At 46.1% G+C, this 27611-nt stretch overlaps 2 protein-coding genes and 1 long non-coding RNA gene across 5 annotated transcripts; 1 reads left to right on the top strand and 2 right to left on the bottom strand.

Moving 5' to 3' along the window:
* The first annotated feature begins 5832 nt into the window (after positions 1–5832).
* Positions 5833–9141, top strand: LOC136474767 (uncharacterized). Its single transcript, XM_066472322.1, has 3 exons — positions 5833–6289; positions 7951–8093; positions 8656–9141. The coding sequence occupies exons 1-3, from the start codon at positions 6019–6021 to the stop codon at positions 8746–8748; spliced, it is 507 nt and encodes a 168-aa protein (XP_066328419.1). The 5' UTR covers positions 5833–6018; the 3' UTR covers positions 8749–9141.
* Positions 9142–15710: 6569 nt separating this feature from the next.
* LOC136470560 (serine/threonine-protein phosphatase 7 long form homolog) lies at positions 15711–16520 on the bottom strand. The gene is made up of 5 exons (XM_066468366.1): positions 16455–16520; positions 16166–16360; positions 15875–16083; positions 15752–15787; positions 15711–15720 (listed from the first exon to the last, which is right to left on the bottom strand). The coding sequence occupies exons 1-5, from the start codon at positions 16479–16481 to the stop codon at positions 15711–15713; spliced, it is 477 nt and encodes a 158-aa protein (XP_066324463.1). The 5' UTR covers positions 16482–16520.
* A 9352-nt stretch (positions 16521–25872) lies between these two features.
* LOC136474766 (uncharacterized) lies at positions 25873–27611 on the bottom strand. Of its 3 annotated transcripts, none has more exons than XR_010763015.1 (5): positions 27249–27611; positions 26828–26946; positions 26457–26567; positions 26197–26264; positions 25873–26084 (listed from the first exon to the last, which is right to left on the bottom strand). It is a non-coding gene; the product is annotated as an uncharacterized lncRNA (long non-coding RNA). The 3 variants fall into 3 exon arrangements; XR_010763016.1 differs by having other exon boundaries at positions 26472–26567; XR_010763014.1 differs by having other exon boundaries at positions 26478–26567.

Here is a 27611-nt window from a genome sequence, read left to right as displayed (position 1 = left end):
TGAGTTTTTCTAAATATATTTTGGTTATGTTTTTAGTGTGGATATCTAATCTAAGTGTATAGACAAAGTGTATTTAGGAAAGTAAAAACGTCTCGAGAAGAGTATACACTTTGCATGCGTTTGCTTGGAGGATCGGAGATAACAGGGGACGGCATAGTCTCTACAAGGAATGTTATAATAATAAATATACCTAGGTTTTGTTTGGCTACAATCTAATTCATCTTAATAGTTAATACATGTGGATTGAACTCTAGCCAAACAAACCTTTAGATCCGTCACATGCATCGCTCACTCCTCAGGTGTCCCTCCAAAAATGAAGTACCACCTCGTGTCTTGTCGCCATCCAAGTTGGTCTGTCCGAGCATCCTCTCTTTCTTCCCCTGCTTCGTGTCCGAGCATCCTCTCTACTCTTTAGACACATGAATGGGTCTTTGGAATTTATTTAGATATTCAGAATTTGTATTGGGTCTAGCCCATTTATTCTAACAATTCTTATTACGGATAATCTGTGATTTGCTCTCTACAGTAGTTATCATAATAAGAGGAAAATGGAACGTGATGCTACGATGGTTTGTTCTGCTTGTGTTTTACATTCAGGCACATATTTAGTTTTGGCACGCTGCGAACATTATCTAGCTCGGAGACTGTGTGTAAATTCCTAACAAAATTCCCACCGATTGCCATTGCACCCGTGACGCTACTACTGTTTACATGTGCAGATGCATGATTGCATCTACCAAATAACTTTAAAATGTAAAAGATTAGATTCTCAGCATTCTTCCGGTCGTTGAAAGCCGGCGCTAGCTTGAGATTTTGTTCGTCTAAACAACAATATTCCCCTTGGGCTAGTTGCTGCCAAGAAGTGTACTATTGCAGGTAGGGCATCTGTGATCCTCTGATTCATGGCAGGCTGTTTCTTATATGTGGAGTATTTCTCACATGATCGTGTGGCTTCGTTTGTTGTGTTATCCTTGGAACTGCTGATTCCTGCGGACCTCGGTGCTGATTCCTGCGTAAGCGGCATGTTGACATGGCTGTTGGTGCCAAATCTTTGAGGCATATACTTCTTCCGATTTGGTGATTCACAATAATTATAGAAGTCGTCGTCGTCTCTCGTGTTTATCAGTGCATCATGGTATGGTGGGCCAAGTTCAGGCGAGATTTTTCTTCCAAAAAAATGTTCCATGATGGCAATTTAATTAGATGCTCAACAACTAGATGACCTTATTTTTTTTGTAAAATGGAAGGCAAGGCTTCAACAACTTCTTCATCGAACTAGGTAGGCCTTTCTCTTTTTTTTTCCCCCTACGCGTCTGAATTCTGAACTTCTGAAGAAACAACGTCTTTGTTCAAACTATGCTGGTCATTTTCGACTCGTAGGTGGAACCAAAGAGGAAGCAACGAGCAGAACAGGCTAAACAGGGGGACCTGAATCTGATTGGCCCATATAGCCCTAGCCCTGACCAAGGACCACCACAGCCTGATCATTCGCTTCCGTCCACTGATCGACAGCTAGGACGATGCTCTCATCTCATGGCCTGAGACCTGACAAACAAGGGCTCGGCGGATGCCGCCAGGCGTTACTGTACGAACACGGTTGTGGCACACCACACGCATCAGCGATGGACATCAAGCAGGGAAAGGCGACAGCGATGATAAGGCAGGTAGGGTTAGCGCCCATGTTGCAATCTGCACACACGTATTCACGCACTCAGGACGCGTCTGCGTACGTGCGTAAATCGCATTGCGATTTGCATATGGTCCATGAATATAATGGAAGCCTTTAAGATGAGTGCGTTCTCAGCCACATTTTGCTCCAGTTTAGAGCACCTCCGAGAGTTCCAAAACACTCTCCTAATCCTTTGATCTTTAGCAAGATTGAAAAAACACATCTTCAACCACCTCTAATTCCACCTCCTAATCTTTTAGCATTTGGAAAAAAAAATGACCCAGGGCGTGTAAAGTCACTCGCACCTCCCAATCGCGCGGACCACGGCCAGCAGGTTCTCGTGCGACGACCCACCCGGGCCACGCCGACCTGCTCCCGGCGGCCGTACGCCACCGCTACGCGCTCGCCGACATGCTCGCTCGCGTTTGTCGCCGTGACGCTCCACCTCGCTCGCGTCCGTCGCCGCCCATGGAGAAGCCGATGAGATGGAACCTGGGAAACATTCAGCACGTCGTATCTACAGCAGTCTGAAGCCATAAACCGCGTGTGTCGTATCTACGAGATGAAGTGCAGGCTGAAGGAGATGGAGGAGGAGGCCGCCGCCCTCCGCGATACACAGGACAATGTCACCACGGAGATGCAAGGTTCTCTTCCTATGTGCTTGCCCATCTTTAGTTTCCTCCATGAATCCATCGGAAGGTGTACTGAACCTTGTCGTGCTCCTGTAATCGCCGGCTGGGAACTGCTATGGATCGGCACGAGCATGAATGAGGCGGCGGCGAGCGTAGATGCGACCGGCTTCGTGGATGTCGCGTGAAAAAAAGAAACTGCCACAGAAAAAAAATCTCGTGGGACCAAATTTTGATTTTTAGAAGTAAAATTATTAGGTATCCTTGAGATGACCTAATGTATTCCTCCTAATTCTTTTTTAGAGTTGTAAAACACTATGTTTTGGGAACAAAATATAGGGTGCTCTTGGAGACGTAGCCCGGGGAACCAGCCTTGCCAAATGCAGTTGAGCAGGTCAGCTACGTGTCTGCTGAGGTTCGAATTATTGGGGAAATGATTCGAGTGGGCCTGATTTCGAGATTGGCCCATCCAACGGCGTTGCATTGCATGCCCAATAACAGTGCCCACTTGCACAGTGCTGAACTCATAGCACCAGCAGACTGTTCCTCGTGTGATGCATCAGAATCAGAAATAACCCACGTCTCTCTCCTTTCATTTTTTCCCCCTATTTTTCGATGCAGTATCCTGTATACTACAGTGTATACCTAGGGATAATAGCAGGTTGGTAGGAGCTGCTGAAGCATTATTTTTCCCTCTCTGAAATCTGTAGCTTTTTTTTATACTAACTAACAAAAACTCTGAAGCTTGTGAAATTCTTGGAGGTACGTACACGTACGTTATTAGGGTTTGATCACCTTGATGAAAAATATGCGATACTGACCTCACCTGGCCTCACACATCGGCATCACCGACGCTGGATAAATCTATTGCCGCGAAGACTTTCCCATGTAACACGTCATCCCCTTCTTCGGCAGCTTCTCTTACTTCTCTCGCTGTCCGTAGAGAGCTAGTACAAATGGTCGCATGGAGGAGGAGAGGGTGCGCGGGACGCCAACTCGAGCAAGGCAGCCGCGCGCCGGTGCACATGGTCTCATTAATGCATGAGCATTGCCATATCCCTGTGGGATTACGGTGACCACCGATGATCCTGACACCACGCGAGCGAGCTTCTGATACACACAGATGCTGTTGCTGAACGAACTTGCTATCTGCTAGCACCAGTGCACTGCTGCTGATAGCCGCGTTGCCATTGTTAACCAAGAGAACCTCATGCGTTCCACCACCCATCGGTCGGCCATCAGTGGTAGCTGGGATCGACGATCACCGGAAAAGCAGACGTGAACCACACACGCTGCCTGCCCTGGCAATAAGGAGAGCTGACTCTGCCAAGTCCCCATCCATCTTCGGCTAACTATTAAACATCTAAGGCACTAATATAACTACCTAACCTAGACACTTTAATTAAATTTTATTTTACTTGCAACTGAAGGTGGATGTTTGACACGATTTTTATACAGGCTTGTTTCCAGGGGGCTGCTGGTTGGCAGGCAAGCAGCAGAATGGTCGCCTCAATTTTTTTTAGCTCGGCACATTCCATTGTCAGGGAAGCGATTGCAAAGTGTATGTAGAAATAAAATTGATGATCAAGTCATCGCAACATAATAGTGTTGTTTGAGGCAGCATTGTGCCGTGATATGTGGCATCAGCATGAGTGACGGCATCTATATAAATAAAAAATCACAAAGATTTCAAACATGTGTCGTTGTAAAAAATTAAAGATCTCAAGCTGGTGCGCTTGCATTTTGCATTGTGCTGCTCGTACACTGTTTGAACTTTGAAGCGAGTGTTTTATACTGAATCAATATTTAATTGTGATGCGTGGCATGGTGGCAAAACCTTTTTCTCTTTGTTATGATGAACTAATCTTCTTGTTTTTATTTAAAGCAATCGTCAACTAATCTTCCACACATGCAGTACTACAACTTAGTATCAAATGATCGTGGTGACTGGTGAGGCAAAGCTCACTGAGCAACAACAAACAAGGCTTCAATTTGAACCCACACGGTACGTCAATGTACCGTCGTGAAGCTTTCGTTTTGGAGCATCTTTGTGGCAGATGTTGGTATTACACAAAAGAAAGGTAGAAGATTCCCATACACATGAATACTCCCAAACACCCAACACACAAAAGTTCTCTGTCTGCGATCTCCAGCTGCATACAGTAGATAGTTGAAGTTTGGTGATCTATCAAAATACATGGAAAAACTGCACAGCTGCCTGATGAATGTTAATGAGGTGTAGGCCCAGCATCAGGTAAAAGGTTTACCCTGACCAGCAGTGGGTGGATGTGGATCCAAACTAGTACGATCTGTTACTACTTACTGGTAATATTCTTCACCTATGGGCTATGGAACAGGACAGACTTTGGAAATGCTGAAGCGCCACCAATCGATGACCTTTCATAGTTTGGTGCTCTATGAAAAATGTACTACTTAGAAGCTGCACAACTGCCTGCTGAATGTTAGTGAGGTGTAGGCCCATCATCAGAGAGAAGGTTGACCTGAACCAGCGGGTGGACCGGTGGATCCAATCCAAACTACAGTCTGTTACTGGTAATGTTCTCCACCTATTGAACACGGCACATAGACTCTGGAAAATGCTGAAGCGCCACCAATCGATCGATGTTCTTTCACAAGAAATATAATGAAATATAGACAAGCTGACTCTGGTGACTGCTGATCAATTCACTTGCGACTTGGGAATCCCCTATTGGACAAAGCCGTGCAGGTGGGAAACGCACATCAGAACTTCGGAGCGCCGCCAGACTTCGGTAGCCGGCGGTGGTGGCTGCTGCCGTTTGCCATGGACTCTACCGCTACGGGAGCCACGGTTTTCGACGTACGTTCACGTTGGCCGGTGGTGGACGAGACGTACGCAGCAGGGACGGAGAGAGAGAAGCCAAAGACCCAACCCAATGGTCGATCCATCATTTCGTCGCAAAAAAACACAAAATGGTCGATCCATCCGATGGAACGACCGCCCTGGTCCGCACGACGCCCCGCGAAAACGACCAATTGATGGAGCATGGGGGCTTCCCTTTTTCCTCTCGCTGTTGCCGCACTGCAAACTTGCCGCCGAGTACAAACAACTGCCCCGAACACGTACGTCGTAACGTCCGTCGTCCGTTCACGTGCGACTCCGGGACCGGGAGAAAGGCAGCGAAAACGATCCGGGAGGCGGGCGGGTCTCCGCCCTCAGCTAGCTTCCCTCCCCCGGCGGCCAAAAACCGCGTCGGCCGTCGGATCTTTTTGCCGATGATAAGGAATTCCGAATTCAAGTATCCATCGCATCGGTTTCACCGCGCCACTGGCCCAAATACGGGTGCGTGCGCCGGCCAGCCAGGGCACGCACGACGCCGAGCCGAGCCGAGCACCAACCACCGGTTCGCATCGCACGCTCGGCAACCGTTAGCGCGCAGCGCCATACGCGAGGCGCAACCGCGCGAGCCCAGCGCAGGCATCCGAACACGGCGCGTAGTACGTGGCAGGCAAGCCGCAGGGGTAGAAAAGGAGGAAGAGCAGTAGGTGGGGTTGGCTTGGCGCCTTGGCTGGTCGCGGCATCCGGCATATATACCACCTCGGCACTAGAGCGGAGCGGTTGCTCTTGCTCTCGGCTCTCCCCTCTTTCTTCTATCGCAGCCGTCGCCGCTCCGGCGCTCCCCGGGCTCGCTCGCTCGCGTGCGCGGCCCACCCAGCAGAGCAGCAGGCAGTCGGCGCAGCATGGGGAACTGCCAGGCGGCGGAGGCGGCGAACGTGCTGCTCCAGCACCCGGGCGGGCGCGTCGAGCGGCTCTACTGGTCCACCAGCGCCGCCGAGGTCATGCGCGCCAACCCGGGCCACTACGTCGCGCTCGTCACGCTCCGCGTCGCCGAGGAGCGGAAGGACGCCCCCGGCGGCGAGCGGCGCACCGTACGCCTCACGCGCGTCAAGCTGCTCAAGCCCAAGGAGACGCTGCTCCTCGGCCACGTCTACCGCCTCATCACCACCCAGGGTGCGTCGTCCGTGCTTAAAATTAAAGGGAAAATTGGTTTTGTGGCACGGAAAGATCACAACGTTAAAAAAAATACCATCGAATGACATCCGTTACTTAAAATACCACCAAAAAATAGACTGTTATCTTCAAATAGCATTCCGTCACGGCAGCCGCTTTTGCCGTGAATTCCTCAGTTGAGACACGTTTATTTCCCTATTTTAGAGAAACAGAGCGCACACACCGGTATACGGGCACAGCCCGATTCACCCTAGAGAGGGCACAGCGGCCGTGACTGACCTACCGGCGGCCTTCGCGGTGGCCGGCCGCACGTATCGATGTCAGTGGCGTGGCCTGATATGGCTCATAGGAGCATGACCCTGTGCCCGCGCGGCATGCAACACAGGAAACTGTGGCGGCATGCAGCATGGCAAACCCGGCGACTACAAGGTCGGCGCGGGTACATGTCAGGTGCGTGGGGGTGCTAGAGGGGCTGTTCTGGGCATGGCTTGTGTGGGGTTGAGTAAGAGTGATGGGGCGGCTCACCATGCGAAAAAAACAAAGCGTCTACGCCCGGCGTCGAGCAAGACGGAGGCGGCCCACGAAGCAGGGTTGCCGGCGGAGTTTCGGTCGAAGGAGGAGCACGCGATGGTGATGGACGCGGGCAGTGTAGCTGGCTTGGTGGAGGCGCCTCCGATTAGAGCTGTCCACGGGAGTTCCCCGCGCGGCGGCCATGGCGAGCAGCAGGAACAACGCACCTGGCGGCGGCAGGATCCAGCGTCCCAGAGCGGATTTGCCCAGTTCAAGTGAGCCGCGGTTGGAAGAAGTCCGGACGGACGTGGTGGTACGCTCAGCCGAGGCACTGGTGGTCTGCACCCATGGGAAGAGCGACGGCGAACCGAGAGCCGGCCATGGCGGTGGACAGCAGTAGTTTTGGCGACATGACGTGGCTCCTGCCCAGAGTTGTTTGCTATCGTGCGCAGGGGTGAGAACATGCTGACGGAGATGGTGAGGCACACGGCTCGGCAGTGGTACGGTGGTGCCAACTGTGGGGAACGGTGGTGGTGAGAGCTGAGAGCAAATTGGCAGCTCCGAGCTTGGCGTCCAGGCACAGGCACAGGCAGCGGCACCGTCGTCCCAGGTCCCAGCCATCGCGAGTACTCCTATATGCATGCACGTAAACTCGATTGCTCTTGCGTGCGTCGTGAGCTCATTGATAGATGATCCATGCCCGTACGCACGGTCGCACACAGGGCACTGGCCTCCTGACAGTGTCCACGGAGGTGAGGCCGTGAGGCAGCTGCAACCGTAGCCGTGCGACCCGACACAGCTGGGCCGTGCGAGGTAGCCACACGACGTAGGACATGTGTCGCTGTCTATCGGCATAACCATGCCCAACCATGCAGCTGGGTTGAGGAAGAAAGATGTCTCGATGGAGGATTTCACGGTAACAGCAGCCACCGTGATAGAATGCTATTTGAAGATAACAGTTCATTCTTTCGGTGGTATTTTACGTGACGAACGTTTTTTATGGTATTTTTTTGAATGTCGCCATCTTTTGACGCTGTGAAACCAATTTTGCCAAATAACAATCCTCCCATCAGTCCAGTACGCGCGCGCATGTATGCCCTGCGGCAAACTGATGAATCAACAGGCTGCTAACTTGCGCTGCGCTGCTGCAGAGGTGACGAAGGCGGTGCAGGCGAGGAAGGAGAAGCAGAGGAAAGCGCAGCAGCAGCTGCTGGAGTCGAGGCAGGGCACGCCGAGGGGCGCGGCCGAGGAGGAGGACAACGACGAGGCAGCCTTGGACGCCAGCCTTGATCAGGTGATTATTACATGGAGGGATTAGACTTTGCCTCTCCAATCCAACTGCTTTCCGATGTTCCCATGCACGCTCTCGCCATGACCCGTACGGCGCCTTTAGTTGCTTCTTCAGGGTAGTTAGCTGTTCATCTTCTCGTGACTATCCTCATCACCTGTTCTTGTCACTGGAATTTCTGCACTGTAGAAAAATTCTGACATAACTGAGAATCATAATCATGACAAGTAAACAAAACGGTTAAAAAAAACTAATAAGTAAATAAAATATCACAATTTGAACATTCCAGGTGAAATGCATACAAGAAGATTGTAGTATCTTTTTTAGGGAAAAAAAGAAGAAGTGTAGATAACTTACTGATGGCTGATGCTGCTATAGCACCCAGAAGGAAGTACAGCATTAGATTAGGGGATACATTAATACGTGAGTTTCAACTAATGTCAGGGCCGGGGGGGGGGGGGGGATCATTTCCGGGAATCTTTTCCTTTTCCTACGGATTTTATTAACCACGCAACATGCAAAGGTTCCTTCTTCTGATTACTCTTCTGCTCTTCCCATCTGACTGCAGTTGGCGCGTCAGGACAACGGCAGCCGGAGCTCCAGTGCGCGGCACCGGCAATGGCGGCCGTCGCTGCAGAGCATCGACGAGGCCACGAGCTGATATGTCGGCTCAATACACTCATGCCACACAAAACCGTAGGGCCGTAATCATTGACCCGTGGACCTGTATTTTCGGTGATCACCTGGCCTGGATTAGTTCGTCGCAAGGGTTGCTATTGGCCTACTGCTACATTTGCACACTGTGAGTTGGAGTTGGACACCCTGGGATGAGAGGGCTGCTTCAGATCATGCAGTATGTAGCCTCGGATCCGTGTAAATTTTCAGGTGTTTGTTAGTCAGACTGCTTTGCTTTTTTCCCCCCTCCATACGGTTTGCACATCGAATCATATAAGTAACAAATTAGAGTACTAGCTTACTATTAGATTTACAACCAGACATGTCATGTACTTGCTACTCTCTTGCAGATGGGAATCGAGCGTATAGCTTTTGAGGATATCGCTGTGTCGTTTCTCTAGTATTCGCTGTTGACGCCAAATAGGCAATCATAAACTCAGTGCCAATGATGCCGGCAGCAGTTGGTGGAATCATCAGAGCCTTTTGGGTTGGAAGCTCATCATGCGTATTATTCGCGTCGGCGATGCTTAGCTTAGCGCCTGTCCTGACGAATGGGCTCATCAGCTCATGCACATTTGTTTAAGCCGTCGCTGATGCTGTAGAACAGGACAAACGGCAAGGGTTTCGAAACAGATACCACGATTAATGGCCAATGGCACTACCTGCTAACCACTTGCTAATCTATGCAATCGGCTCCAAGTTGAGTTCAGCTGCCTGGTGCTGGCCATCGGCCGTCCTAGTAGCAGTAATCTACTATAAGCTTCCGCAACACTTGCATTGCAATTTGTGCCGAGTCAAAATAAGGCCCTGTTTGGTTCCTACATTTGCTCCTAAAATTTCTATCACATCGAATGTTTAGATATATGCATAAAGTATTAAATATAGACTAATTACGAAACTAATTACACAACTTGCGACTAATTTACGAGACGAATCTTTTAAGCCTAATTAGTCCATGATTTGACAACGTGATGCTTTAATAAATATATGCTAATGACAGATTAGTTAGGCTTAAAAAATCATCTCACAAATTAGCCTCCATCTATGTTATTGGTTTTATAATTAATCTATATTTAATGTTTTTTATTAGTATCTAAACAATTTAATGTGACGTAAATTTTAGAAACCACTAAAAACCAAACACCCCTAAAGCACCTCCACAGCTCAAGATGCCAGCTTTCCTCATTCACCGTCACCGTGGTGTTCATACGATGGTTGATGGTGCCAGCTTTTGACTAGCCACCGCCCACCACACGTACGGTTTGCTGATCGACGTGTCTGTCTTTGGCCGAAAGCCGAAGGGGGGCTGCCTGCGTTCTGCGTTGCTCCCTGTGAGCCTGTGATCCGAGAGATGGGACGCAGTGGTGCTGGTGGAGGCTGAATGCTCCATTTACCGAGGCACACTCCGACCGAGGAATTTTCGTATTTTGGTCTCTTTTAAAAATAATTTTTAGAAAAATACCAACGCCAAAACATTTTCTGAAAATAGACCATTTTTAGGCGTCTTAGCACATGACGCCGAGATATGAGGCTCGGCGTCGTGTCACTCGACGCCGAGGTACTGCCACGTCACGGAAGACCGGGGTCGTCGTCGACACGTTGGCGCGTGGGTCCGAGACGTCGGCGTCGTGTCAGCCGTCGCCAAGTACCCAACCTCGGCGCGGTCGGACCGAGCGCCGAGCTCTGGCCCCATCCGGAGCGCGGCCCAGGCGGCCCAACAAAGCACGGTGGCCTAGCAGCTCGGCGTTGGGTCACTTAACGCCGAGACTCCAGACCTCGGCGTGACCCGACTCAACGCCGAGGTCTGGACCCTTTAAGCCGAGGCCCCCTTCTTCTTCTTCCCTCCCCTCCTCCATTCCCCCACGGCTCCCAAATCCCCCATGGCCCCCACGAAACTCTAACCTCCAAAATCGATCCCCGGTGCCCGGATCTTGTCTCCCGAAGCTTCCTCGAGGTAATGGTCCCTCCCCTCCTCCATTCTATCCGCGTAGATGTGCTTACATTGTCTCTAATCATTTAGAATCATGGTTGTTTGGTGATTTGGTATATTTGTGTTTGCATTTGCAAAATGTATGGCTTAGGATCATTGAGTGCATTGTTGTTTAACTGTTTTATGTGATGAACATGTTAGGTTAGTTTGGTTTTTAGTTATTTTGGTCATTAGGGTTATTTGTTTATTGTAGGTGTTATTAGGGTTAGTTATTTGTTGGTCATTAGGGTTACTATGTATTTTATTTATTTGTTGGTCATTACATTTCAATTTGTTATGATCAAGACGTTTTGCCAAGGTACTCCTCTTTTCCCTCTTTCAATTCATTCATTTAGATTCGTTTGTTTTTGAACTTGGCATTATAGGTTTGGTTCATGTTCATGTCATTCGTGCAATGTATGGTGGTTCAAATGATTGAATGACCCAAATGTATGGTTGTTGGTGTTGTTGGTGTTGTATATGTTATGGTTTATAATCATTGAGTTAAATTTTGTGTTTGTTGGGATTCAAATTTGTTTAGGGTTTGTAATGAAAAGCTTATTTGGGAGGTATGGTGATGTAGTGTTAGTACCTTTACATTCGTTGCAAGGTACTTTGGATTGATTTTTTTTCTACGTAATGTTAGGATGCCAAGGCGTGGTAAAGCTCGTATTCCAAGGTAATCCCAATGTTTATTCATTATCTGTGCAACAAATAGAAAACCCTAAGTTTAGGTTTGGTTCTCCGTTAATATGACTAAATTCTTTCAATTGTAGCTATGGTCACCAGAGGGCAAATCCCTACGACCTAAAGCCTCTCCCTGAAGGTGTTCCTCGACCAATGTGCTTTTGTGGTGATCTTTGCAAGGTAGACATCTCTGAAGATGAGGAAACATATAGATAGAGGTACTAGATGTGTCTCAATTATGCATGGGAACCTACAAAGCAACAGCGCCGTGCATCGTTTGTAAGGAATTTTTATTGTGTTAATTAATTTTCTTGTGATGTTAAGTATTGCTTATTTATTTGTTTTGTAACAATTTGTTTTTCTTGCAGACCGTTCCACCACTGTGTGACTTTGAGCAGTGGATTGACACTGAGATCAAGGAGTCGGACAAGCAGCGTCTAGAAGGCCTGAAGGAGTGGGATGCGGAGGTTAAGGAGAGGTTTGAGCAGAGACGTAGACTGGAGGCTATAGAAAAGGAGCATAAGGAAGAGGAGGAAAGGAGGCGTGTTGCTGCGTACAGGGCGGAGAGGGAGAAGAAGCTTGAGCGTGTGCGCCGAGCGAAGGCAGCGATGGAGGAGAATCCCGATGCCGAGAGGAAGGGAAAGTGGCCTCATTGCACTCAGTAGGTATTTGGTTCATTCACGAGCGATGTCGTGTAGCCCTGGACTTTTTTTACTATGTTGTAATGCACTCTGCTTTTATTTCAGATGAACTTATTCCCTGGACTTTTTTTATTATGTTGTAATGCACTATGATTTTATTTCAGATGGTCTTATGCCCTGTACTTCGTTAACTATCCTAAGACTGTAGTGGTACTGTTTGTATCACTGAAAAGACTACTTGTGTTATTGCAGTCACTGAAAGGGCTACAGGTACTGTTGCAGTCACTGAAAGGGCTACAAGTCTATTTGAAAACTCACTGAAAAGCCTAGATTCGTTTACTGTTGTATCCGTATACGCAATGAATTAATATCAGAGTGATGTACTGCATTTAGATAAAGTGACAAAACACAGGTGTAGCCTTTTCAGATGAAATGACCAGTCATGGTTGTAGGCTTTTCAGATGAAGCATCTAGCCTTTGCAGATTCAATAAATGAGTACGCACACATGTTTTTTGTCAAGTAGCATTCATGGTGAACCTGCCTTCATCTCTATATATAGTGCTCCATGTCTTGCTCCACATCCACACAAATTGTTTTCTGGTTTAGTTTTAGCAAATGTCGAGCGGAGGTTCCTCGAGTGGAAAGGGTTTCGGTGGAGGGAGAGGAAAGGGGGTGAGGAAGGGACCTCCGATTGTGTGGGAAGGTTCTCTGGGTCCTAATTCTTTTGAAGAACCAATAGAGGAATTTCCTTTGGAGAGGAAAAGTGACTTCACCCGTGAGAGACCTCTTAGATCATACGAGAAGCGCATTGAAGATTGGCCAAAATGCCGCCACGGTTTAGATTGCGTTGTGCAGATGTACAACGACTGTGACGGTGGAGGCCGTCATTTCTTCAGATGCCCGTGAGGATTTGTATTGTCTTTGAACTCTCTCCTTTTTTAGATTTGCATTTGGTTTCTACTAGTACTTATTGGTAGATGGGTTTTCAGGATTCAAGCTGTCCAGATAACTGTGGCTTCACTAGATGGGTCGACCCTCCTCCTATCTATCCCCATCAACAGTACATCACATATCTACAGGGACGCATCTTTGACCTAGAGTATGGCCCTGGAAGTGGTAACAGGGACAAGTCGGACGACGACAACAGCAATGATGCAGAGGAGGCACTATGCAATAATCCGTACTGCGAGTGCTCGTACCATAAGAAGGATGGACCTCCTTCTCCACCGCCACCGCCACCACCACCGCCTCCGTCAACTGGAGGATACTATGGGGAAGGCGTAACTCAGTTCAATATGTGGGAGCATTATTAGGACCAACATTTGTTAGTCAATCCGAATGTGGAATGCTTGTATGAGTTGTTCTTTTCAATCTCGTAAGGCATGCTAGGTTTAGTTTGCAACATGCCCTTGTTAGTTTTTATGTGAGTGTGTACCCTTTGCAATGTCTGTATCACTTGTTTCTTTCAATCCCCTAAGGCATGCTAGGTTTAGTTTGCGACATGCCATTTGTTACTTTTGATATGACTGTAATCGTTGTGCCTCCGCTATTTCATAAATTGCAGTTTACCTACCTCTAAGTTTCATGTACTATGGTTGATTCCCAAACTGAAAAAAAGATTTGAGTCTCTCTAAAAATAGGGGATTGAAATCGAACCAACAATCGGTTTTTCCTGCAGGAACAAACATACAAACATAAATATAACTTGTCTACTCTTATTAGTATAACTCGTGTTAGTCGAAGAGGTTGAGAAAGATTTTTCATTTGAATCATGCAAATAGGATCGCAACATATACCAAATGGTTTGGGTTTTGTTGGGCTAAGGCTCGGCGTTGAGTCGGCCCACGCCGACCCTAGGGTTTGGCTCGACCGTGTGTGAGTTGGGCTGAGGCTCGGCGTTGAGTCGTCCCACGCCGACCCTAGGGTTTGGCTCAACCGTTTGCGAGTTGGGCTGAGGCTCGGCGTCGAGTCGGCCCACGCCAACCCTAGGGTTTGGCAACGGCCGTGGCCCGGTTTGGGCCGAACCTCGGCGCTTAGTCGTAACACGCCGAGGTTCAAGGCTCGGCGTCAATTTACCCCACGCCGAGCTTGGGCACCTCGGCGCTTTGATGCAAGGGTTTCCAGTATGTACCAGGGGTCGGCGTGAAACGACTAAACGCCGAGGTTGGGCACCTCGGCGCTTCGGTGAATTGTTTTCCAGTATGTACCAGGGGTCGGCGTCAAATGACTAAACGCCGAGCCCCTGGGTTCACCAAAATATACCTCTTCTTTGATTTGCTTCACTATTTCCCACTACTCTAATCAGCCGACGATGACCTTGTGCCAACAACGGACCTGAGCTCGCTAGCTCCCTGACTCTCCTAAGCCGCTTCGTCCCCTTTGCGTGCTTGCCATGTCACCGTGGATCCAACAGAGGTTGATCGTAACATGGAGGATGGGGATGATGACACCCCTTCTTCCTTGTGAGTTGCGACGGAGGCCCTTAATAGCTGGAAACATGAAACATGGCGACGTTCCACACATTCACATAACACATGACCACACCGACATACACATTCATTCAACATCCGTACATACATAAGGTCCAACACATTAAGCATCCAACATAGTCCAACACATTCAACATCCAACATAGTCCATACATATGCTTCATCAATCAAAAAACATAGTCCAAACATAGTACAAGGTCCAATGCATACATAGTCCATGCACAAAATAAAGCATATGAAGTCTTTGGATCTTTTATCGCTCCTTGTACCTTAACGTGGATGGCGAGCGTAACGCTTTCCCCTCCCAAACGGATAGGTACCTGGAGTGTACCTGTCCACTGGTCTGAGCGTCCTATGTGGACGTCCAGAACCAGAGGGGCCTTGAGTTCCTTGGGGTGCATCTCCAAGCTGGGACATGCCAATCTCATCATACTCATGATCATAGTACTCTCCCTGTCCTTCATCAACTTCATCATCATAATGACCATGTCCTTGACCACCCTCTACAGTAGTTGCTGCACCATGTGAAGAAGAAGTCCTGCCACCATGTGCACCATGTGAAGATGAAGTCCCTCCAACATGTGCAGTAGAAGGTCCAGCACCAAGCTGTTGTGGGACTGCCACATCTGGGGAACGTCTACATCCAAGGCATGCAGCTACCTTTCGTAGGCGATGCATGGCACGCTGCATTTTGAAAGCACTATTAGTAAGTGGGGTTGGTCGCAAAACTATATAAAGATATAACATCAACTGAATGAGAGAAGACTACCTGAATGTGCTGTCGTAACATGGAGGCCTTATTAGGATCGCTCACAGAAATCATCAATGCCCTTCCTTGGTCGGCCACTGTCCTCATTATCTCCATGCTCTATGCAACAAAAACAATAATTTAAGTCTCTATCACAGTAAAGACCTCAGAGATTGAAATAGTTGTATCACTTACAGCTCTGGCTAACGCAGGGGCGATCTCAACTTGCCTGCCTTCTCGGGTAGCTTGGTCATATGGGTTGTTGCCCTCATCCTCGCTCGCAATGTCAGCAATGTCTTGCTCCGTCCAAGCGGGCCTCAATTGAAGCCTTGTTCGTTGACCAAACCAAACAAGGTAATCATGGAATGCCTTATCACGATAGACGGCGTGGATGCCCATGTTGTTCTGCTCCATCAACATCCACTCATCAATGTAGTGCTGGTGCTCCAGTTGCCAGTTGGTGATCTTCTTATTTTTTTGTCTGTTGAACCTGCAAATTTTACACCAAATCGGCAATATGAAGGCCTACTCAATGATTCTTTCATGTGAAACGAACAAAATATTGTATGTTATGTACTTGTGGAGCTGCCAACCGGTGGAGAAATCATCAGGCGGAGAAGGCTGCAGCCTACCAAACTGCCGTGCTACACGGTGAGGGAGATGGTACTCCACTGCATAGAAACAAATAAGGGGGGTCCTCATCGTCCAGACATCCTCGTCTGCCATGCACAAGGCGCTCAAGTTGAGATCCGTTACTTGCCTCCGCCGATATGGGCTCCATTGAACCTGTACACAACGTCGTCATCAACTAGTCGACGCTCAATTTGTGCACATATCCTTGATTAGGGCAAAAGGGTGGGAAACTTACATGCTGTGGCAAAAGGGTGTCCAGCTCGTTGGTGAAGCTGATGTACGCGTGGCGTGACATGTGGTATGTTCCGTGGGCTCGCTCGTAGAGGTGTGCCACGGTAGGGGCGACAACTGCGTCTCCTTGAGGAAACCAAGGTTGTGGGGGATCAAGCTGATGCGGTCTCCCAACTGGAAGCCTCTCCCACATCCAAATCTGCAAAAAAAGAGTGGAAACATGAATGTTAATCACTTTTGTTAAGAAAAAACATTGAATTGTAGTGGTAACTTGTACAACTTTGCTTTATTACCTGCAACAGTGTGATGCAGTCTGACATTGTAGCGTGCGCGCCTCCAGGACGGCGGCAAGCCTCGCAAAGCTGATGGTAACAGGAAGGCAAGTATAGCCGAGCCCCAACTCCTATTGCCGGCATCCTCCCAGTTCAAAAGGCACGGGATGTACATCTAGGACGCCGTGTCTCCAGTGCCGTCAGGGAAGAGAACCGTACCTAACATGTGGAGGACGTAGGCCCGACAGTAGTATGTCACGGTCTTGGCGTCTACGTTGGGTGGGCACTCCCAAAACTGCTGACGAAGCCACCTCAGGGACACCCCACTGCTGCGCCGTTTCTTGCCAGCCTCAACTGCCGCTAGGGGCCATCCCAAGAAGTGCTCAACCCGCTGCTGCCATCCTTCAGACTCCGTGTCTCCTGTCACTGGGAATCCTCGGATTTTGACTCCAAGGATCATGGCAACGTCCTCGAGAGTGACCGTCATCTCCCCGCATGGTAGGTGAAAGTTGTGTGTCTTCGGATGCCACCGATCTATCAACGCCGTCAGCACCGCTGGGTTGAAAGGTGGCGTGCCTCGACGACAAACACGAGCAACGGTAGCAAGGTTCGCCAGCTTCAGGAGGGGCGTGTACCTCTCGTCGTAGACCATGGTCGTAGAGGCCTCATGTGTCATTGGCCTCAGCACATTCAAAACCTGCAAAAAAAACAAGCATGAAAAAGTATTAGTTCATGTCACTTTATAAAGAGCATGGACTATAGAGCAAAACATGAACAATGCAATGTTTTCATACGAATTGTTGAATATACATCTCCGTTCTCGATCCTCCGAGCCCGGTGGTGCTCATCGAACCTTGGATCAAGAAGGGGGAACCGATCCATCCTGCAACATAAGCAATGCCAAACCATTAGTATAAGTTAAAGCATGTGTATGTGGTACGAAGTAACATAAAAATAAAAAAAACAAAAGTAAACCAATGTACCATTACACAAAGCAATTCTAGTAGCTAGCTTGATGGATACCTGTTGTCTAAGTAGTTCAAGACATTTTCTCTTATTGTGGCCCGGCTTATGGCAACCAGAGCAACGGCTCTTTTGGGTGTCCTCTACAAAATGTCTCCCAACCTTACTCGTGGTTGATCTACCTTTCGTGGCTCGGTCTATGTCCATCCTGAACCGCTTCCGCCGCCTAGGTCCTCGACTCTTCCAGAGTAAACCAAGATCAGCCACATACTTGGGGCCATCATAAGTAGGCCATTGACTCTCGTCAAGAAATGGCTCGAACTGAGGATTCCAGGTGCTCATTAGGTTCCTCAAAGAGAACTCCACGGCCATACGGAGAGGGACCTTAGGGTCAACACGTCTAAGGCGACAGGCTGTAATCATGTGGGAGCAAGGCCTATGGTATATGATCGGTTTTCCACACGTACACTTGTTCTCATTGATCACTACTTTATGTTTTCGAGCATCCCGGTCTTCACCACCAATGTTAGTTCCGCCACCCTCTAGAATCTCATATCCATGGTTGATCGGATCGAAACATGAACTCTTCTGTCGTTTAGACTTTTTCTTTGAGAAAGCTAGTTCCTGAGATGCTAAAAGTGGCCAAGCTTTGCCTGCTGTCCATAGAGACCTCGCATGCTTTTTCCTCGAAACGAACCAAGAATTCAACTTGTAGAAGGTGAATGAGGCAATAGCAGTCACAGGCAGACCACGACAACCTCTTAGAAGGCTGTTGAACATCTCTGCCATGTTACTAGTCATGAAGCCCCATCTCCAACCACCCGTGTCATATGCAAGTGACCACTTATCCTTCGACGCCATCAACTCGCTCAAGAATTGCCTGCCATCAACATTTGTGGCTAACTTCAGGGCATCTAATTTGTCTTTGAATAATTGAACCTCTTGCTGCCTGCAAACCTCCTCAAATAATTTGAAGTTGTCCTTTGTGTGATCACGCCTTATAAGATTCTGAGCAATGTGTCTGGTGCACCACCGGTGATGTATTTGGCTGTAACCAGGAATCTCTTGTTCTATGGCAATCAGAATGCCAGCATGCCTATCGGATATCACACAAACATCACGTCCCAGACCAATTACCACTTGTCTTACTAGCCTGAGAAACCAACACCAACTATCCGTGTCCTCCTTCCGAACAATCGCAAAGGCCAATGGCACAAGCTGGTCCTCTGCATCTGTCCCAATACAAATAAGTATTGTGCCTTCAAATTTTCCTGTAAGAAAGGTCCCGTCAATTGAGACGACGGGCCTGCAATGCTTGAATGCTTCGATGCTCTGCCCGAACGCCCAAAACGCCCTTCCAAATACCTGGCTACCATTTCTTGTTTCACCCTCCTTAGGTAAATACTCGAAGTGCATCCTAGGATTTACGGCCCTCATTGCGTTCAACATTATAGGGAGGCGCTCATAAGCTTCTTCCCAATTTCCAAATATTATTTCCAGTGCACGCTGCTTTGCCCTCCATGCTTTCCCATACTTGACATAGTAATTGTACCGTTGGAAGATGATCTCAACCAACGCAGACACCGTAATGGTTGGCATATGCTTCACCACGGGGCATAATTGCCTTGCAATGAACCTAGAATTGAGCTGCAGATGGTTCTCTTCTGCCTCAGCAGTGGCACAAACATGTGGTTGCTTCACTGAGGTAATCTTCCATTTGCCTGCCTTCGTCTTCCTAGCACATACTCTCCAACCACACTGTTGTTCTTCACAAGCAACAGTGTACCTCTTCTCCTTGAATGAATTGATGACCCTAAAAGGTCGGTTGTGTACAATGGAGTACTCTTGCAACCATGATTTCAACTCATCCATGGTAGCAAACAATATGCCCTTCCGTATGATGAGGCAACCGCTAACATCAGGCACAGTTGTATCACTTGGCCCACCATCAGCTACTGCCCTATGACCATGGCTAAGGTCCTCGAAATCACCAACTAGTGGATCTCTCCAAGGCAAGACCCTAGACAATATCTCTATTTCCCTTAAATTCAGACGACCAATAGGGCGATCGTCATCAGAGTCTTCGGCTATCTCCTCTACGAAGGACTCATCATCTCCAGCTATCTCCATGTCAAAACGGTTCGTAGCCCTAGCATCACCAAAGTCTTCTTCACTACTAAGATCATCTTCGTCGCTAAGCTCATCCTCAATAGAAAAGTCTCCGCTAGCGTCGTCCAAACCTTCTTCTGCATCAACAATTACATAATCATCATCCTCTTCATCACTATCATGATTGCCCTCACCATCGGCAACCGGATTCTCTTCCTCATCTCCACCGTAGCCTAGTTGTGTGACAAGTATTTCTTCTTCAGGCAAAGGACCATAACCTATGTGAGCGGGGGAAGATGGCCATGCTTCGAAGTTATCATTTCCTAAGCCGGACTCCTTACTTACTACTAAATCCAAAGATCGCACTTCTGAGGCCAATACAACTACCTTGTAATCATTCCATTCAGACTCGTTTGTAATTTTGAGCAACCGCTTGATCCGAGGACCCTTCGACGACCCAACATCTATGACACCTTCAAACTGAACATGCGCGTCTCCTTCATTCCAGCCTAACTTAACCTTCACTCGCTCCACTAACTGGGTCAAAGATGGTGTTTCAGAAAAAATCAACAACTCCTCACACATATCCAGAAATTCCAAACTATCATCTCTTGTCCTAACAATACGGCCTCCATGATGCAACCTCACTAATTTATTCATCTACAGCCATCACACAACAAGTAGTGTAACATATGAATATATTTCAATCCAATAAGTAGAAACTAAAATATATCATTTCATCGTTTTTCAACCCCAACAACATAATCATTTCTAGTCATAACAAATTGAAATATAATGACCAACAAATAAATAAAATACATAGTAACCCTAATGACCAACAAATAACTAACCCTAATGACACCTACAATAAACAAATAACCCTAATGACCAAAATAACTAGAAACCAAACTAACCTAACATGTTCATCACATAAAACAGTTAAATAACAATGCACTCAATCATCCTTAGCCATACATTTTGCAAATGCAAACACAAATATACCAAATCACCAAACAACCATGATTCCACATGATTAGGGACAATGTAAGCACATCTACGTGGATAGAATGGAGGAGGGGAGGTACCATTACCTCGAGAAAGCTTCGGGAGCCGAGATCGTGGCACCGGGGGTCGATTTTGGGGGTTAGGGTTTGCTGGCGGCGCGGGGGAGAAGAGAAAGAGAGGGAGGCCGGCGGTTTCAGAATGAAGGGAGGAAGAAGAAGGGGCCTCGACGCGGCCTAAAGGGTCCAGACCTCGGCGTTGAGTCGGGTCACGTCGAGGTCTGGAGGCTCGGCGTTAAGTGACCCAACGCCGAGCTGCTGGGCCACCGTGCTTTGTTGGGCCGCCTGGGCCGCGCTCCGGATGGGGCCAGAGCTCGGCGCTCGGTCCGACCGCGCCGAGGTTGGGTACTTGGCGATGGCTGACACGACGCCGACGTCTCGGACCCACGTGCCAACGTGTCGACGATGACCCCGGTCTTCCGTGACGTGGCAGTACCTCGGCGTCGAGTGACACGACGCCGAGCCTCATATCTCGGCGTCATGTGATAAGACGCCTAAAAATGGTCTATTTTCAGAAAATGTTTTGGCGTTGGTATTTTTCTAAAAATTGTTTTCAAAAGAGACGAAAATACGAAAATTCTCCGACCTCCGACGTGAAAATTCTGCATTTTAGCCCTTTCAAAAAACAATCTCTTAAAATAGACTCATCTAAAAACTTTTTCTAAAAATAGACCAAACCTCGGCATTAAATAATAAAACGCCGAGATATTTGAATCGGCGTCATGTCAGGTTACGCCAAAACCGGCCACGTCAATGCCAATGTGGCGTGTCACCTCCGGACCTCGGCGTGCTGTCATCCAACGCCATCCTTCATACATCGGCGTTAAGTAGTATCACGCCGAGATCTAAACGCCGCCGCCTTGCTTCCTGGTGACTTGCTACTTGCGGCAAAACAGGCCACGTTTTCAAATATCTAATCGGCAAAGAGATACATACTGGACCTGTCCCTCGATTTCCCATTAGTTTCTTCTCTCTGGACGCTTCCTTCCGGTATATACCCAAATTTGTTGAGTTATTCTCGTCTAAAAAATTTTTGTTGAGTTATTACATGCAAGCTAACTAACTTGCTAAAAGAAATATTGTGCACATTTTTAAAATACTTTTAGAAGATTAAAATAAGTTAAATATTTGATCTATCAAGACTGTAGTGCTTAGCAATGCAAGAAAAAAATCTATCAAGACTGTATTTTAATTTAATATACAAGGTTAAATAGTTATGTAGCATGTTTATTTCCGTTGCAACGCACGGCCACATTTGCTAGTCATATTTCTATATCTATTTTTGTTTTAACTCATATGAGCACGACTCGTGAGTCAGTCACATATGAGATACGCAGAGTGCGACTTAATAACGTTGTTCTTTGCACAACTGGTATTGTTCTAAGGCCCTGTTTGGTTGGGCTTTTGGCTTTGGCTTTTGACCCCAAAAGCCAAAAGCCCAACCAAAGGGGCTGCTTTTGGAGGGTGCTTTTTCAGAAGCAGCTGCTTTTCCGTAGTTTATTTTTGAAAGCTAGGTTGACTCTGCTTTTGGCTTTTGGCTTTCTGCTTTTTGAAATTGGTGGAATAAAAAGCTCTTCCATAGTTGTTTCAAGAGAGATAAAGATAAAAGGTATATTTTATACTTGTTTAACCAAACAGCTTTCAGCTTTTCTACAGCTCACAGCCCACAACAGCTTTTCCACAGCTCACAGTCCACAGCAGCTTTTTCCCACAGCCACAGCTCAACCAAACACACCCTAAATCTTCTTTGCACAACAGCGCCATCTAACTAGGCTGCAAAGTCTTGTTCTGAAAAGTTCTTCTATTTTGCTCTTTCCAAACGTTCCACCAAAAGTAGATCATAATACTATCGAACGCCCTTCTTTGGTCTTTATCAAACCTTAACCAACACTTTGCGCTAGTAATTGTGAAGAGATCCCGCCATTGCCACCGTACCAATCAACGATAATCCGAGCCATTGTTTTAGGATGGACCAAACTTGCTTTGCGAAATGTTGGTGTTTCTGGCTACCTCCACATTCCAAACCAAATCGTGTGCAATCCCTAGTACAACAAACGAAACAAACTAACCTATCCAAATCCATCATTTAACAACTACCTAGGTCCATGCAACCCGTAGTTTACGTCCAATCCACGGAAAGAGTATATCCTAAACCTAATTCATGCGAATGAGAAGGTGGAGAGAGAGAGAAAAGAAAACTAAGCCGGGCCGGCCAACCCTAAGTCAGCTTGTCGCGCCAGCCCGCATGGCGCGACAGCTCTGTCACGCCAAAGTCGGTGGCGCGACAGGGTAGGCCCTAGCATGCGCCGCGTAGGATCCAGTCAGCGGTCTTCGCCACGGGGCGCGACAGTGTGGGGCTGTCGCACCAGTCGTGTGGGCGCGATCAAAGAGGCTACATTTGATTAATCTTTTTTGTAGCTATTATTATTAAAATATTGATTAAAGAAGGATTAAAAATCAGTTTATTGTGGGTAGCACTTCGTTTGGGAACGTAGGCAGCCGCTCGGTGCTCAGAATGGAAGCATTTCCGGCATCGGGGAGGAGAGTTAGAAGTTTGAAAAGTAAAAAAGTTGGGGTGAAAAAAACTCTCGTTGTCTAGTTACTTAAGAGGTGGACAAAACAATGGATAAAGAGAGATTTTACATCTTTATTAACAAATAAATAAGTGTAGATATCTCAGAATCGAATATACATTGTACCGGTGTCCTTGTTCTCATCGAGAGAACTACTCGAATCATCGCCCTGTTCGTTTGGGCTGATTTGGCTTATAAGCCATGGCTGAAAGTACTGTTGATTGGTTTGGTGTGAGAGAAAAACACTGTTCGTTGGCTGATAAGCCATGGCTTATAAGCTAGATACGAGCAAGCGAATAGGAAAAAGTCTACTCCACCCCCTCAACTATGGGAGGTGGTCTACATAACCCCCTCAACTATGAAACCGTCTGTTTTACCCCCTGAACTTTCCAAAACCGTCTATTCTACCCCCTGGGCGGTTTTCAGCGGCGGTTTTGCTACAGTAACAGCGGTGGGTCTGCTACAGTAATAGCAGGTTGCTACAGTGCCGGTGTTTTGAATTCCCTTTTTTTAATTTATTTTCGGTGAATTTTTGAAAAATCATAGTAAATCATAGAAAAATCATAAAATGAAAAATCTAATTTTATTGGACTCCATATGAGTAGATCTACACAGTGAATATATAATACGGTATGCTTTAGTACAATTTTTTTTGTAGCCTTAGATTAATTGAAAAATCTAATTTTGTCTGTAATTAATTGGAATAATTCATAGTTGCAGCTTCTATGGTCCAATTGTGGTGAAATTTTTATGGTACGCTAATTATTGTATGCTTGAACTATAGTAAAAATTTCGTACTCATTGGACTATGTATAACTTAGTTATAGATAAATTCTAATTAATTACAGACAAAATTGGATTTTCCAATTAATCTAAAGCTACAAAAAAAATTTGTACTAAAACATACCGTATTATATATTCACTGTGTAGATCTACTCATGTGGAGTCCAATAAAATTAGATTTTTCATTTTATGATTTTTCTATGATTTACTATGATTTTTCAAAAATTCACCGAAAATAAACAAAAAAAAGAAAATTCAAAACATCGGTACTGTATCAAACCGCTGGCACTATAGCAGACCCGATGTCACTGTAGCAAAAACGCCGCTGAAAAACCGCCCAGGGGGTAAATTAGACGGTTTTGGAAAGTTCAGGGGGTAAAACAGACGGTTTCATAGTTGAGGGGGTTATGTAGACCACCTTCCATAGTTAAGGGGGTGGAGTAGACTTTTTCCTCTAACTTATTTTAATCTTCAAGAAATGTTTACAAATGTGCGCAACATTTCTTTTGACAAGTTAGGGAGCGTTCGGCTGGTGCAAAATTCCTCTGGAATTCACTGTAGCTGGCTGAAAAACACTGTTTATGCTCTCACAAATTCCTCCAGATTCATCCAGATTTCTTCAGATTCCTCCAAGCGAACAGGGTGTTAGTGTGAATGGAGTACTCAAAAAATTTGGGTATGTACCTTAACGAAACGTCCATAGAGAAGCAGCTAATGAGAAATCAAGAGATCACTCACGTCCAGTACGTATCTTCTGGCCGATCAGGTATAGTATATTATTTGAATACATGACCTGTTTTGCCTGCTCCCTGTATAAACGGCGCAGATCGCCGAACTCTCCGCCCGCAAGTAGCACGTCACCAGGAAGCAAATCGGTGTTTAGATCTCGGCGTGATACTACTTAACGCCGATGTACGAAGGATGGCGTTGGATGACAGTACGCCGAGCTCCGGTGGTGACACGCCACGTTGGCGTTGACGTGGCAGGTTTCGGCGTAAGCTGACATGACGCCGATTCGAAGATCTCGGCGTTTTATTATTTAACGTTGAGCTTTTGGTCTATTTTTGGAAGAAGTTTTGAGAGGAGTCTATTTTAAGAAATTGTTTTTTGAAAGGGCTAAAATGCAAAATTTTCACACCTCCGACGGCATTTTGACAGGGAATTGAAAAGGGATGAGAGCGGTGAACTAGTGAAGTGAACGACAAGCCATGGCATGTTGCCGTTCATCTTTTGTCTCTCTAATCTCGCTTTACTGATCATGTTCGGGATTGAGACGTCACAAAGCTGCCTCAGCACGTGCCCTTGCTGACTGCAGATCAGGAGATTTTCTCTGCAAAATGAGCAGCAAGCAAACAAACTACAGCGACCAGCCATGTAGAACCGTAGGAGCCGTAGCGAAGCAGATGGGTGTTTTAATTCATTTCTGTTTACAGGTGTGTTACATGGGAGTGTTATATAAGTATGTTATATCGAGTATTCGGATAACAAATGACAGAAGTCCTTTCGTGAGACGAATTTATTAAGTCTAATTAATTCATCATTAGCACATCTTTACTGTAGCACCACATTTTTAAATCATAGACTAATTAGAGTTAAAAAATCCATCTCGCAAATTAGTCTCATTCTGTTAACATTACAAAAGGACACCCCTTTAGCAACGCATATATGCGTTTCTACAAGCCTGAATAAGTGTTGGTAGGATCTATACCCACGCATCCGACATACGTTGCTTAAAGTGACGTTGCAAGGATCAATTGCAACACACACACACATATGAATATGTAGCAACATATATACGTGTTGCTAGTAGAATATGCTGCATGGTTTTAGAATTTGTCATTAAAATCATATATATGTTATTTTTATAGTATAAATAGCTTGATAAATTAATTGGATATCTTACACCCAGCAACCAAAAACATTAAAAAATATCTTTGGAACTCAAGATAATATTAATTAACTAAAATTATGTAAATGATTTTATAGGTACAAGAAAACGGTCAACTCTATAATTGTATACAATGATTCACTAATTACAAAGTTCCGTACTGGAAAATAAATGTACACAAGTGCTAACATCACTCCTAAACAACTAATCTTGAGGGAAAATGTTGTTCTCGATCCTTCAATCATTTGAACATCCAAAATATCATATATTCGTCCTGCATGAAAATATAGAGTGCTTCGCTAAGAACATGTTTAGGAAAATATGCGATTTTCCCATGAATTTAAAAATCTTGGTGAAGGAAAATAACTGAGCCAATGTATATATACCTGTTCCTGGCAGCTCTTCTAGAATTAAGGTTTCATTAATACCCTTTGTCTACAGTGACACAACAACCCTGACATAAAAGAAGCGGAGCTAAATTAGAACCAATAAAGCCACGCAAAAATAAATTGAAACCGGTGGATGTGCTAGATCTGTTTTTTTGTACGTACTTAAACAAGGCTATCCATCTCCTATACATGGGATTTACTTGTCATCATAAACAAGTCAGAAAATTTTTAGATAGGCAGAGAACTAGTGTACATACTTGAAGAAGGGATACCTTTACCTTCCTAGATCTATTCTTCAGTCACCTCCTCATAGCTCATAGTTGTATATCACAGAATCACAATACAAAATCTATAAGATGTATCTTTGTCTGCACAAGTTCAAAAAAGATAACATCATCCGTTAGTAAGCATAACTGAATTATTACCAAATACTCTTTAATTTCAGAACTGAAGAACTAATCCATTGAGGAGTCAGAACAAGCTAGAAACACCATATCCATCAAAATTACAGTGATGTACAAAAATATCAACTTGGGATATCAATCAGCGGTTGTTAATACTTAACAAAAAATGGTATAGCAGAAACAAGAAGACTAGTATACTTAACAAAAAATGGTACATCAGAAACCTTTTCTTTCATTGTCCACACCTTCATGTGGTAATCATATGATTCCTGAGCTATTCACCCTGCCTATATTGGATTTTCCATAAGTGCACCATCCAGTTTGTTGCCTAAAAACAAGAAGACTGGGACCAAAAATATTGAGTGAGTTCAGATATACGAAAGACAAGTAAAATTCTTCTGACTGATTTTTTCTCTCAGATTCCCTAATAACATGACTTGTTTGATAATCTTCAGCGTATCACACATTCATACAATCATATCACAAAAATTAGTGGAACTTTTTTTTAACTCTGGGAAGCATTCTATCGAAAACATAGTGGACAGATTGTTGTACTGGTAAAAGAAGAATCAGAATGGGGAGGATTGGACAGATTATTATGCTGATAAACAAAAAAGAATCAGAAAGGGGGAGATTGGACGTGACCTTGTAGATCAGGGGAACAACGTCATGTTGCTGACAGAGTCCAATATGGGAGACGAGGTAGCTACGGTTGGCATGGCTGCCGCCATTCTCAGCTTGTCCACAGTAGGTGCCAGAAATTGTCGCATCGCAACATGATGTATTAAAAAAATATTGAACCAATAATCTTCGAATAAACTGAGAGGAAGGGAGAGATCATACCTGATGCTCGAACTCACAAGGAGATGCAGGCTCGGTCTAGGTTGGATCAGACGACAGAGGCTGTGATATCCTCCATCAGATCCCATCGTCTCCTTGTGCATACTCACCGCCACCGGATCTGAAGAACGTGGTTGAGGTTAGGAAGTTGCCCACTGGAGGAAGATA

Source organism: Miscanthus floridulus, chromosome 8 (genome assembly GCF_019320115.1).
Source record: "Miscanthus floridulus cultivar M001 chromosome 8, ASM1932011v1, whole genome shotgun sequence".
NCBI lineage: Eukaryota > Viridiplantae > Streptophyta > Magnoliopsida > Poales > Poaceae > Miscanthus > Miscanthus floridulus.
This window is presented reverse-complemented; position numbering and strand designations above follow the sequence as displayed.

Coding starts and splice junctions, on each gene's coding strand:
- LOC136474767 (XM_066472322.1), top strand. CDS start 6,019: ATGGGGAACTGCCAGGCGGCGGAGGCGGCGAACGTGCTGCTCCAGCAC. Junction 6,290..7,950: donor CCGCCTCATCACCACCCAGG/GTGCGTCGTCCG, acceptor GCGCTGCTGCAG/AGGTGACGAAGGCGGTGCAG. Junction 8,094..8,655: donor TGGACGCCAGCCTTGATCAG/GTGATTATTACA, acceptor ATCTGACTGCAG/TTGGCGCGTCAGGACAACGG.
- LOC136470560 (XM_066468366.1), bottom strand. CDS start 16,481: ATGTCAGACTGCATCACACTGTTGCAG. Junction 16,361..16,454: donor ACTGCATCACACTGTTGCAG/GTAATAAAGCAA, acceptor CTTTTTTTGCAG/ATTTGGATGTGGGAGAGGCT. Junction 15,788..15,874: donor ACCGGTTGGCAGCTCCACAA/GTACATAACATA, acceptor TAAAATTTGCAG/GTTCAACAGACAAAAAAATA.